This window comes from Sylvia atricapilla, chromosome 17 (genome assembly GCF_009819655.1).
Source record: "Sylvia atricapilla isolate bSylAtr1 chromosome 17, bSylAtr1.pri, whole genome shotgun sequence".
Taxonomy (NCBI): domain Eukaryota; kingdom Metazoa; phylum Chordata; class Aves; order Passeriformes; family Sylviidae; genus Sylvia; species Sylvia atricapilla.
In genome coordinates this window covers 7,031,556-7,044,395 of record NC_089156.1, presented here as the reverse complement: position 1 = coordinate 7,044,395, position 12,840 = coordinate 7,031,556, and the positions used below count along the sequence as shown (strand labels likewise).

Here is a 12,840-nt window from a genome sequence, read left to right as displayed (position 1 = left end):
AACCCAAAAATGTCTATACCACTGGCCTATAAAATGTCCTAGGAAAAGAGGACAAGATAAGCTGAGCATATTGCAACTGGAAAGCTGACAGCAGATAACTACCAGTGTGAGAAAAGAGAATCAACACTGAGACTGCAGGAGAAAAGAGAATGTTTTAGAACAGTGGCAAAGCCAGGAGCAGATCTCATATCCATCTATCCTGGTCTGCTGCTCTAATTACATAGATATGCTTCCTCTGAAAGGACCTCAGGGCTGGGCACATCCATCCTCCAGTTACAGATAACTGCTACGTATGACTAAGAAGAAATTAAGACCAGATTATATTTAATTTTCAAAATGGCATGGGATGATGAATTAAATCTCAAGTGGTTTGGTAGCTCAGGAAACCAAACCAAGCTAGGATATATTTTCCAACAGTTGTTTCAATCACAGAAAAATTCTCAACCTTTTTAAATTCTAGGGCAGCCACAAAGACATGAAGTTAAATTTTACATTTTTTAAAGTTAAATTTTTCCTTCTTCTTCAGCCTAAATTTTTCATGAAGAGTTTATATCACTGCACAAATACAAGCCTAAGGCAAACCACGATTTGGGCTATGAGACCAAAATGCCCTGTGTTTCATGCTACTATTGTTAGCACTATCAAACCTAATACCTGGCCAAAATCAATTTTAAAATGAAGAGCAGACAATTCTGAGCAGGACAGAGAAAAGCATTTGAAGATGACAGCTTTGGAAGCTTGCTTTGTTCACAGGCCATGTTAGGCAACAGTTCAGGATGACTTCAGATTCCTTGCTTATGTAAACCTCCCACACTCTTCTGGATAAGAGTTTTATTGTCTCTTGTGGGATGGAGACAATGTCATCTCAGTTTATGAAGGCCTGGCCTCAGACAGATGTTTTCAATACTCACAGCCTGCCCAGGAGTCAGACAGCTCCACAGCATGGAGCCATCAGTCCCCAGGACAGCCAAAACAGCTCAGTGGGAGCTGACAGCACCCATGGGTGCAAGGACAGCAAAAACCCATCTGAAAAACACCCAAACCACAGGGGAAAAGAAGGATGGTGGGGAAGAATGTGAAAAAAGCCCAGATGTGAGAGGCACTTTGGAGCTGGAGCTGTGCAAGGGTAAAGCACTGGAATACACAGAGCTCATAAGCCTTGAGATGAGGGCTGAGACCAGTGCCACACCTGCAAACTGTCCCCTGGGATGGCAGGGACTTGTTACTGATCCCATCACATTGATCTCTATCACCCACATCAAGCCATTAATGTGCCCATGAATGCAGGTCTGCATCAACCACAGGGACTGTGGATCGTGGACATCTGAGTAACTGCAGGGGAACTGAAGTTTTACAGGCTTTTTGGCACAAGGTGTCATGTTGGCACTTGGTTTGGAGAAGCAAAGTAAGTTGGGTCCAACAGCAGTGCGTGTGTGTGTGTGTTCATGTGCCTGAGAACAAGAGAGAGACACAGAGGGAGACAAAGAGCTAACTCAGACCCTGCTATGGGCAGTGTGGGCTTGCTGGGGGAGGTCAAAATGCCAGGAGAGAGGGCAAATGATTTAATCTTTTCCTTTCTTTCTTTCACTCAATCTCATCGATTGTTCATCTGACTCATAAAGTTTGAATTTCTGGGCTTGATGGTCATAAAACCTATTAAAAGGTCATGAGTGGACTTTAAATAATAAATAAACCTGGGGTGATGCTCTGTGGCTAAAAAAGGGAAACCTTTGCCAGCAGTGTATTTAAAAAAAAAAAAATCTGAAAATAAAACATAGGCAATCTTCCTAGATTTTCCCAAAAGCTCCAATAAGACATTTGGTACTGGTAAGATTTGGACTATCTTTTGCTTTACCCAAGCTGACCTGCTGACTTTCCTTCCCCCCTCAACACCTGAGCCACAAACACAGAGAAAGGATTGCTTCTTACCTGTTCATTCGTTGTGCGCCCTCGGGCCACTAGAACAATGTGGAAACCAGTGAGACCAATGACTGGGATAAAGAATAACCCAGCCACACACATGACAGCCATTCTGTATCCAAGAGTTAAAGAAACTGGGATGAGTGAAGGAGGAAAAGAGTCTGTGAAAGACAAGGAGAGGAATAGGAGAAAAAAAAATACACAGTGTCAAAAAAACACACAGTCACAGTGCCATAGAATGGTTTGGGATGGAAGGAACCTTAAAGATCACCTAGTTCCAACTCCCCTGTTGTAGACAGGATACCTTTCAATAGACCAGGTTGCTCCAAGCCCTGTCCAACCTGGCCTTGGACACTTCCAAGGACGAGGTAGCCACAGGGCAACCTGTGCCAGGGCCTCATAGTAAACAATTTCATGCTAGTATCTCATCTAAACCTGCCCTCTTTCAGTTTGAAGCTGTTCCCCTTCATCCTTTCACTCCAGATCCTTGTCCAAAGTCCCTCTCCAGCTCTCCTGGAGCCTCTTTAGGCACTGGAAAAGGCTCTAAGGCCTCCCTGAAGGTTTCTCTTCTCCAGGCTCTACAACACCAACTCTTCCAGCCTGTCTCCAGAGCAGAGGGACTCAAGCTCTCTGAGCATCTCTATAGCCTCCTCTGGACTTGTTCCAGCAGCTCCACGTCCTTCTGATGTTGGTGCAGCACTCCAGGTGTGGGTCTCATGAGTGCAGAGTAGAGTGTCCCTCACCTTTAGTAAGGTCTAACTAAATTTCATCTCAAAGTTAAGCCCATCTGCTCCTAGTCTCGGTCCTCACCCTTGAGATGGTTAAAAGCTAATGTGAATTCAGTGATTCAGCCTCTACCTTTCTAGCTTGTAGAGGATGTTCTGCCCTGATCTGTCATGAGCAGCATCACCCCTCAGCCAGCAGTTCATGTGTTACACCGGCAAGCAGGGGCTACTTCCAGAGCATACTCTGCTCCAAAATACAGCAACAGAGTTTTAAACACAGCAAACAGAAGTTGAGAGCTACACCCGGGTGTAAGTAAAATTCTGGGAGGCAGCTCGTCCTTCTGCTGGGTTGTCATGACAAAGATTGAGAAAGACAAAAGGGTCAACTACAGTTTCTGGAGCAACCCATGTTCACACAGGTACGATGGAAGCAAAATCTGCACTGAGCATTTACAGCAGGAGAGCAGTGGGGGATCAGGAGAGGCTCCGCCAGCTCCCAGAGGACAAATATTCAGATTCTTGCGCATTTTCCTCAGTCACCTTGAGTCTGGAAAGACCAAAAAGAAGGATACGTAATGGTAGTATGAGCTGCTCCCAGCTTTTCCATATGGTTTAGTACGAAGATGAGCCCAAAGGTGAACACTCCAACCATGTGCGTACTTAAGGACAGCAAGAAGAGAAAAAAATAGCGGTAGTTCCTCCGTCCTATGCAATTGTTGACCCATGGGCAGTGATGGTCAAAATCCTTGTAAAGAAAGGGAGAGATAGGGAGAAATATCCAAACAGTGAAAGAAAATACATTGCCTTAGAGATGAATCTGAACCGCTGTCATGTAAAATTACATCAGACTAGTTCTGCAGCTTTACAAAATGCTTGACTGTCTTTCATAAGAATTTTTAGGACCAAGTTGTTTCTCTATCCATGAATGCAGAGATACTTGAGTGCTTATAGGGTTTGAAGAGAGGATATATTAAAAATAAAGGACAGGCTATTTATCTGCTAGCAGCAGAAGCCCTAATTTTTTATCATCCTTAGCATGAGTCAATTACAGTGAAGTTAATATAACCTAGAATGGTTTGAAGATGCAATAGTGCTGCAGAATTCCCTGTCCCACATTTCAGTATTTCTACTGAAATGAGTTCACTTTGAACAATGGACATCACAAAAGTACCTTTTTACCAAGCAGATCACAAAGAAAAGCAACAGCTGGATCAGACGCAGGCAAAGTCCTGCACAGGTTCATTAAGTTATGAATCCAAACCTATTTGTCTCAGTCACAAGTCCAAAGTCCCTCACAAAGTCAGATCCCTTTTAACAGGAGATTTAATAATGAGGGCAAACCACAGACACCCTCCAAGTGCCTTTCCATAGGTTTGTAAGCATGTAAATCCACTGTCTCCAATGGGATTATTCTTGACGTGAAGACAGGATCAGGTGCAAGAAATAAACCCTTCTTACCTCTGTGTTCTTCAGAGCAGATATTACACATTCATTGCACTGACGAATGAACTGTTTATTCTTTGCTTTGAGGCAATGCTATTTTTAAACACTGCTCAATGATGACACAGGGAGTTTTGTATTTCTAAGTTTTGTACAATGCATTTACCAAAAATTTGCAAAATACAAAAAAATGGATTAGAGCTTTCTCCAAGCACATTAGAAAATGACAGGGGCAACGTAAATATTAAGATCATTTCAATCTATATCTGAAATGTTGACATAACATCTGGCTGTTATGCAAATCTGGCTGTATGCAGCCCAGAATACCTATGGATCATGAAATTATATAAGTACTCACTGCAAACATTTCAATTAAGAAAATAAAAATCTGACTACTTTTGTCACAGATGCATTTTTGGTCCCTCTGATATCAACATGCTTTAAGTTTTAATTTGTTTTACTTCTGCAAGTGTTGTCTGCTTTTGTTGTTTATTCATTTTTATGAAATTGATTTAAAAGTTTTATATTTGGGAAAATAATTTTTATTGTACATTCTAGACTGAAGGTGAAAACAGGAACTACATCCCTGAGTGGATCCTACATGGAATGCCAGCAGAGTCACTCCTGTTACTGTCTCAAAGCTCTTCTAGAATATGACAGGTGAGTAGGAAATAAGCATCACAAGAATCAATAAAACATGCTTAAGGCCATGATGTATTGATTTAGAAATCATTAATACTTTTTGCCTACATTCCTCCACAGCAGTAATAATTTAATTACAAGCAGAGCTCCTTACTTGTGCACCAGAATAGTAGGGAACATTCAACTGACCTGACTATCAATAGAACTTGTGGAGGGCTAGCCAGAGTCACCTTGTCTTCTGCTATTTTATGCAGGTTCCTTTTGGATTCCCTCCCATTTTCATTTCTGCTGCAGAATTGACTCCCATGGAAGCCTTACATCAGCATGAAACTTCAAGTGTTTATATCAGTGACTTTTGAGCAATCTTTTTCTGAGAAAACTTCGTTTCCTGAAAATGAATTTTTATGCTGAGCCGCTGGGGAAGGTGGAAGAAAGAAATTCCATGGGACAACTGGGAACTTACCATTATCTAAACAATCCTTGGAATCTAGAATTAGTGAAAACATTTATGTTTTAAAACTAGGAATGTATGATGCTGGGTTTCTACCAAAAAATCCAGCTCTATCCTAAAATTCACAGAAGTCTAAACAAATTGTGTGTCACAACTTACAAATAGCTGTGGCTATTCCCCTCTACCCAGGGACCTTGGCAACTCCTCACTCTCAGGCTTCTGAAATCCCACATCCTTCTAAAGCCTTCCAAAACAGGACAGCCTTGTCCTATTTATCAATGGTCACTAGGCACAGCATTGCTTCCAGATAATTATAACTTAGATATATATTGCCCTGAAGGAGAAAATGACTGACACAAGATAAATCCAAGCAGCCTCTCTCACTTGTAACTGTGCTGCTTTCTTTGGGACTATTCCCTTGCTTATGGCAAAGAGGATTAGGACAAAGGTAGTGTATACAACATTCCAGCTGACTCTGGTATTTTTTCCCCTTCTGATTAGTAATTCCTTTCATTTTAATGGCACAGCTGAATATATTTTAGACATATTAAAGATTTCATCTTTCTGTTGAAAAAAAATAGACCTTGCAGCAGAAATGATCCTTTGGAAGTAGAATTTTTTAGCTCAGCAACAAAAAGTCCCCTGGCAATGCACTGCTGTTAATACAGTGCTCTGTACCTACATGTCTGGGAGATGCCTATAGCCCAAAAGCATATCTTATTGTTTAGGAGTTATTTTCTTAAAATCCTGCGTGACTCACCAAGACCCTAAGGCTATCAAGAATCAAGAAAGTCCCTTAATTCAGAGCAATCAACATTAGAAACATGAATGAGCTCACGCTCTGAGCTGGACTGTTGAAAGAAACATGGGCTCCTTCCATTGGCTGGAGAACCATTTGCTGAACTTGGAGTTTGGTTCTCCTGAACTCATACACCTTTGTGGCTTCTCTGCTTGTCCACTAATGTAGACACCAGTTAAAAAATTGCTCCAAAATAAATGATGAGCCTTAAGCTCACACATGACAAGTTTAAATGCTTCACCCTAAATTTCTTGCTCTCTTGAACTCCGCATCAACTCAACCATTCACTCCTTTTTTACATTCACAGTCCCTTCGCTACTCCAAGGAAGAAGCATTATCAATGTTTATTTTAATTATTGCTGGGCTGACAAGCACCGACAAGCACTGTAGCATTTCTAACACACATAACTGAGGGCTGGGCTGCAAATGGTACTGCTCAGTGGGAGAACAACGAGCTGTGAACTTCCAAGGACCGGAACACTGGGGCAACCCAAGCACATGTTTCCAACAGCAGGTGTGAGCCAGCCCCAGCAGAGCCCAGTCCCTGAGGCACGGCAGGGTTACCTCCACGCAGTTGTCACAGACGCTGCAGTGGGAGCAGCGGGGCGGGCGGTAGAAATGGCAGGTGGCACACCACTTCATCCGTACTTGGATTCCTTTGATCTCCACGTTCTTGTACAGCGGCGCGCGGAAGTCGTCGTCTTTATCCTCATCTTCGTCCGCTGCTCAACGCAAAGCTGAGAGTTAGTGGAGATAGCAGAGGGCAAGGAGAAAAGGGCTAATCCTGTCAGTACCCGGCACACAGGGACACTGCACAGTCCCCTTACTGGGGGTGAGGCAGAGAATGCATGGTTTATCACCCCAGGCCTGTTTAGGGGGAGGGTTAAAATAAAAATTTTAAAATAAATGCACAAAATAAAGCCCAGTCTATAACAGACAAATATATACTGGGAAGAAAAAATACTATTCTAGATTCCTGTGATCTTTATTTGTTTCCTCCTGACAGAAAATCTAAGAAGTTCACATCTATTTAACACCTGGTTAAACATTATAGTGCAGCTGGCATTGGTTGACTGGCTCCAAATTAGGTGGAATTTGATAATGTTGTCCCAGCGGAGCATCAATTACTGTCATGCAGTTCTATATTAAATCTTCTCTAGATGTGTTATCGTGATCCAATTTCCATTGACTTCAGAGGGAATTTCTCCCTTCACTTAGATGAGCTTGGGATCTGGCTCAGCTGCAGTATTTATATGCAAGAGAATTCTCTGGATTAACGTTTGTGCGTGGAAGCAGAGTGCTGTACTGGCACCATTCCCTATAATTTTCCTTCATAACTAGTCAGTGGGACACTTAGAGAGAGCCAGACTCTAAATCCCTTAGGCACTTCTATAAATACAGTCTGTAGGTTCTCCAATACCATTACAAACCTGCCCAAGCTGTGTAATACATGTGGGCAGATGAAAACAAGACACTGGAACAGTCAAACCATTTAAGCTCTTCTAAAAAATCTGACTATGCTGACAAAAAGTCTGTACATTATATATACCTACATGCCTTTAAACATGTTGCTTTTGCAGAATTCAAACACAGAGTTTGTATAAAACAGTTGCACATCAAAAATCCTGAAAGCCAATTGTAGTTGGTATAATTAGCCAGCAAAAAACATTGCCAGTCTCAGTCTAGACTGTAAATCAGATTTTTCAAGGCAGCCCCAATTTCAGTTACTTAATACTTCCTTTCCTACTCATTCATTCTGGTGTATTACCAGAAATTCACTCACACAGAGCCAATCCTGATTCATATTAGAAAGATTCAGAGAGCCAACAAATTAAAAAAAAAATAAAGAAAATTAAAAAATGAGTAACAGATCTGGGAGTTTGATTAAGCTCCTCTTCAACAAGCTGGGTTTCTGCAGCCCAAGTTCTGTGATCATTGCAGTTACATCTGCTAGACCTGTAAGCTCATATCATATAGCTGGAAATGTGCTTATTTCCAGTTTCAGCGACCTGAGCAGAAGAATATATTGAAAAAGAAATGTAACTTACTACACAGATTCTCACACACTGATCCACTGACAGGGAGCAGCCAAGCCTCATATTTTTCTAACAAATTTTTGGTAGCTTCCTTACAGGAATTGTGTGATTTACAGGAATAGAGTCTCAGCTTTTGTACTGCTTATTGGTTTTGAAGTAAATTCCTAACTATCAGAAATGTGCTAAGAAGCTTGAAAACCAAGAAGACCAAACCTAATTTCAACAGCAGAAAGCAAATAGAGTGACTGTGTATTCATTTTAAGTCACTCCTACAATTTCCTGAACTTTGCGCTGGCAGCTCTGCGGGCGGCGTGGGGTGGTGATAAGCTTTTTTTCACATGCACACTTGTGATCTGAAATAAAATCTGCTCCTCTTTCCTCCCAGCACTGGTATTTATAGTCTTTTCCATCTTTTCCCTTATCAGTTTGATTCCTTCACACATCTAAACTCCTACTCCATTACCTTCTCCCAGGACGAATGCCATGTCTTTTCTCTCCCCTTGCTCCCAGCATCTCCCTGACAAAGCACAGGCACAGCACAGAGATGCAAGGCCAAGGCCACAAATGAAGTGAGAGACAGTAGAGGGGTGAACTTTAGGAAGTCCTCCTCTTCCTGCTTTGCTCCTGACTCTCTTGTATAAAGGGAGATGGGATGGGAGGGAAGATGAGAAAGTTTCTATTTGATCTCTCCTTGTGTTTCTTCCTTAAACGCAAAGTGCAAAATGAAGAACTTGTTTGCCAAAGGAAGTTAGAGGAGCCCAAAGGAAGGTATGAACTGACAATACACTCAGCACTGATCACTCCTGGGGCCTGGTGATGTCCAGCTCGGCTGTGAGGGAACTGCCCTGCACAAACACTGATTTCTCAGACTGAGAATGTTTAATGTTTAATTAACCACTGCTATCTCTGCTGAGATAAAGAAAGTAACAAGTCCAGGAAACTACTTAAAAACTCTATCTGCCTAAGTTCTTTTGGAAGTCACTAGCATTTTTAGCTTTAACTACCTATACACTGTATCAGTCGATCTTACACAAGTGACTGAATCTTGCCTCTGTCTTAGTTTGCCTTTACACACAATAATTTTCTTAACTGGAGAACTGCAACACTTAATCAGGGGTTCAGAAGCATCTGCTGAGAGGAATGGCAGAGAGATGCTCATTATTAGACCCTGCTACCTGGAGAAACCTGGCCTTGCTATTCCGGGAAGCCTGCAGGACTGGTACCTTGTTCTTGTCAGGTAGCAATTGGAAACAGACACTGAATTTGGTGAAGAGAGGTGAAGAAGCACAGCTTGCAGACAGCACAGATCCATTGGTTTAGACAGACTGCCTAGAGCAGTCTCTGCTGCAAACTGCATGTGAATAATTATTGGAAGACAGATAAAATGAGGTGATAATTCTCTCATTAGGATGTGTTAAAAGAGATAGCTGCACTGTGGTTCCCATTACAAAAGCTGAGTGATCTCTATCCCATTTAATCAGCTGTGAATCAGTACTAATTTAAGCAGGAATATCTTTCTAAATGTATACATTTTTAGACACTCTAAGGCAAACCTTAATCATTATCTGTTCTAGTGTTCAATGCTTCTGCATTTCTTTTAAGGTATTCTGGAAGGACTGCTTTGATGAAATGTTTCAGAAAGTGTAGCCTCTCCCCTCTGCCACGCTCTGCTACCTATTGTGAAGACAGTGACTTAAATCCAGTGTGCCAGCATGACACAGGGAATAGCAATCCAAATCACATCACTCGGGAGAGCTGTCCAGGGAGAACCATTCTACACAACCCTGTGCCCTCGAGTGCCAGTCTGAGCAAGTGCAAGGACACCCAGGAGCTCAGAAGGGAGCTGGAGGGTACCCAGCATTTCACTGCCATCCCACCCCTAGTGACAGTCAAGTACAGTAAATAAAGAAATAAAGTCTACAAGATTACTCAGCAACTTGTGTGTTTGGATACCTGGCACCTCTTTTGGCTTGGATTTTCAATGCTCCCTCCAACCCCTGCAACAGTCCCATTTCTGTTACCTCGTGGGAAAACTCCAGGGTCCATGAAAGTTGCCATGCTGAAGTTTGCCAGTACAAACAAGAAAACGAGTCCATTGTACACTGGGATGGCTGGGGAGATGGCTTTTGTCAACCAGGGGCACCTGTGGAGAAGAAAAGTGATGGGTAAGGGCTGTTTCAGCTGTAACATGTAGTTTCTTCCCCCTCACTAGCATCACACAGAAGTACTCTGCCCCCCGCCCAGCCATGCAGCAAGGCTGAATTTGCAATGTAACAGAAACTTCCAGAGAGCCACTTTCAGCGATGACTGCAACACTCTTCTGTAAAGCTGCTTTGTTCCAGAGCACAGAAAGCACAGATTGTTCACAGGGCTCACAGGGCTTTGCCACCCTATTGCCTTATCTGCAACCTGGCATTTTACTACTCTGTGTAAAAGCTTCATCCCATTGTTGCATTTCTGTTACCTTCTCTACAGCCTTGCTGCAGCTGGGGTTACTTTCAATTTTCCCTGGTGTAAAGCACAATAGGATTCAAACCATTGATCCCCAAAGCAGGGGCAAAGAGAATCACATTTGCTTCTCACTAAGCTTTCAACACTCAGAAGCAACAATACAAAACCTCTCCTTGGGGGAAAGTTTTGTCAGGCCAAGCACGGGCTTTGCAGGTGTCAGCAGAACATGAAAATGCAATATCAAAAAGAAAGTGGATGGCATATGCCATGTGAACAGTGTTCAGAAGCACCAGAAAAATTTGTTGCTTACCCAGTAAGTGTAACTGAGAGGAATTGAAGATAAAGGGTAAAGGAGAACGAGTAGGAGACTTTGGAAAGAGGACGGGGAAATGCCTGTTAATTAGAGGAAAATTGTTCAAGCTGCAAAGAACACTTCCCACCAGCAGAGAAGGGCATGATGAGGCAGAAAAGAGCCTGCCTTGCAGGCAGCTTCACCAAATAAAAAGCAGTGTGCATTCACTCAGCCATTCACAACCTCTGAACACCACACCAAATGTATTTCTCCTGTCTGCAGGAGGAGGTTTGGTGTTACAGGGGCACTGTGGAGAAAAATCTGATCAATCTCATGATACTTGCAAATATAAACAAGGAAGAACACAGGTCAAAGTATGTAATTGAAAAAAAGACCCCTCACTGAGTTGCTTCTTAGATTTCCACATGTCTTGACAGCCAAGGACCCTTCGAGCAGGCAGGCATTCAGCACCGCCTGCTGCCATTAGCATAAATCATACACTGGCCCCTGTATTCTGGTGTTTTGCCTGCATTACATCTACAGTTGGATCTGATTGTCTGCCAGGCTGAAGACTGTGCAAAGAAGGAGAAAACAACAACAAGAAGAAGCAAGCAGCCCTCTTCCACAAACTTGCACTGGGTTTACTACCAGCAGGCTGTTTTGAACAGCTGAGAATGGTGTCATTGACCTTGAAGGGACACTGTCAAATGTGCTCTAGAAAGCCACCGCATTTTCTCCTCCTGTTTCTTTGTGGGCAGGCAGAAAGGGATTGTTTTGCACTCCCCACCTCTTCACAGCTGGGTTTTTACCACTGCACTGCTGCAAACTGCTTTGAAAACGACCTTTCCTTGTGTGTGCTTCATTCAGCCTGGCCAGGAGTGAGGAAAAGATGGACAAGTGCCTACCCAGGATGAAGGAACTGTGAAGTCATAAGCAAGACGAGTCTGTGGCCAGGACCAAACCTCCAGGCTGACTAAGAGAAAAGGAAAAAAATCAGCCAAAGACAGCTTGACTCCATGAGGTACCTACCCTAAGAACCTTGCGTTTCCCAAAAGGTGGAATTTCAACAAGTAGGGAGGTCATACTGACTTGCTGCCCTGCTTTGTTTGCCTCAGAGCAGCTGCTGCTGACTGAAAATCAAAGCAAGGCACAAGTTTCTCACTTGCCAGGAAAGGTGCTGCTGCAGTGACCTTGCCAAGCAAGCTGCAGGCCTGTCACTAACAACAGTTTCTGCCACATCCTTTGGAGGAAAGCAAAATAAATCCAAAGTAAGCGGTTATAAAATCAATTCTACTCAGGGAAGAGTTCTTCTCTCTAAATTATAGTAAAATTAGATTCAGTAATGGGCATGACTGACTTAATTTCTTCCCATGAAGAAAGTGCCTACACAGAGAAAGATTATGAAGTTACCCATTGCTTGTCAAGCATGGAAGAGAGATGTCCTTGGCAGTAAAGTCACGTAGGTTGGCAAATCAAGGGACAGGAAACCCTTTCTTAAAGATAACTAGTTACTCTGAACAAGATTATAATGAGAGAGACTGTCTCGGGTGATTAATGTAAGCATTTTTTAACATTCTCATTTGTGATTTATTTTGTCATGCTCTCAACAAATATATCAAAATATTAGGGAGAATTTTAGCCATAAGATAAACTGCACGGCTCATTTAATGGGTATACAGTGTATCTGAAAAGACTTCACGGAAGTTGAAATAAAGGATAGAGTGAGTCATTGTACATACTAGCCACAAGGTCAGTTCACAATCCTTCCATTTCTTCTTCCCAGAATTGTTATGCAGCATCACAGATTACATAAAATTAGATGAGACAAAAGGGGACTCATTTGTAAACCAGACTGGCCAATAAAAACAGATGGGGAGATCAAGTCCTGGCTCAGAACTGTAAAAAGGTCTGAAAAAGAAAATAAAGTTTCCTATAGGATTCACCAAAAGGATGCAGCCTCCCTGCCTCTCTCCACTAATGCACATGTAATTTTTGGCAAAATAACAAAAATTCTAATCTGAGCCTAGCAGGTTGTTTTATCACTAATCCATCATGTGAAAGCCTGGCTTCTGCCCCTCTGCCTC

The 12,840-nt window shown here is 42.5% G+C and overlaps 1 protein-coding gene across 2 annotated transcripts in view; it reads right to left on the bottom strand.

The window, feature by feature from the left end:
• ZDHHC8 (zinc finger DHHC-type palmitoyltransferase 8) overlaps nucleotides 1-12,840 on the bottom strand; it is a 109,170-nt gene that overhangs the window by 14,663 nt on the left and 81,667 nt on the right. For both annotated transcript variants that reach the window (XR_010744931.1, XM_066331446.1), the window contains exons 2-5: nucleotides 10,035-10,156; nucleotides 6,542-6,699; nucleotides 3,218-3,390; nucleotides 1,930-2,032 (exon numbers count right to left, since the gene is read on the bottom strand). Coding sequence is in view for 1 of the 2 variants with exons in the window: in XM_066331446.1 (XP_066187543.1) it covers nucleotides 1,930-2,032; nucleotides 3,218-3,390; nucleotides 6,542-6,699; nucleotides 10,035-10,156 (556 nt within the window). In the remaining variant the exon portion in view is untranslated. The remainder of the gene's footprint in view (nucleotides 1-1,929; nucleotides 2,033-3,217; nucleotides 3,391-6,541; nucleotides 6,700-10,034; nucleotides 10,157-12,840) is intronic.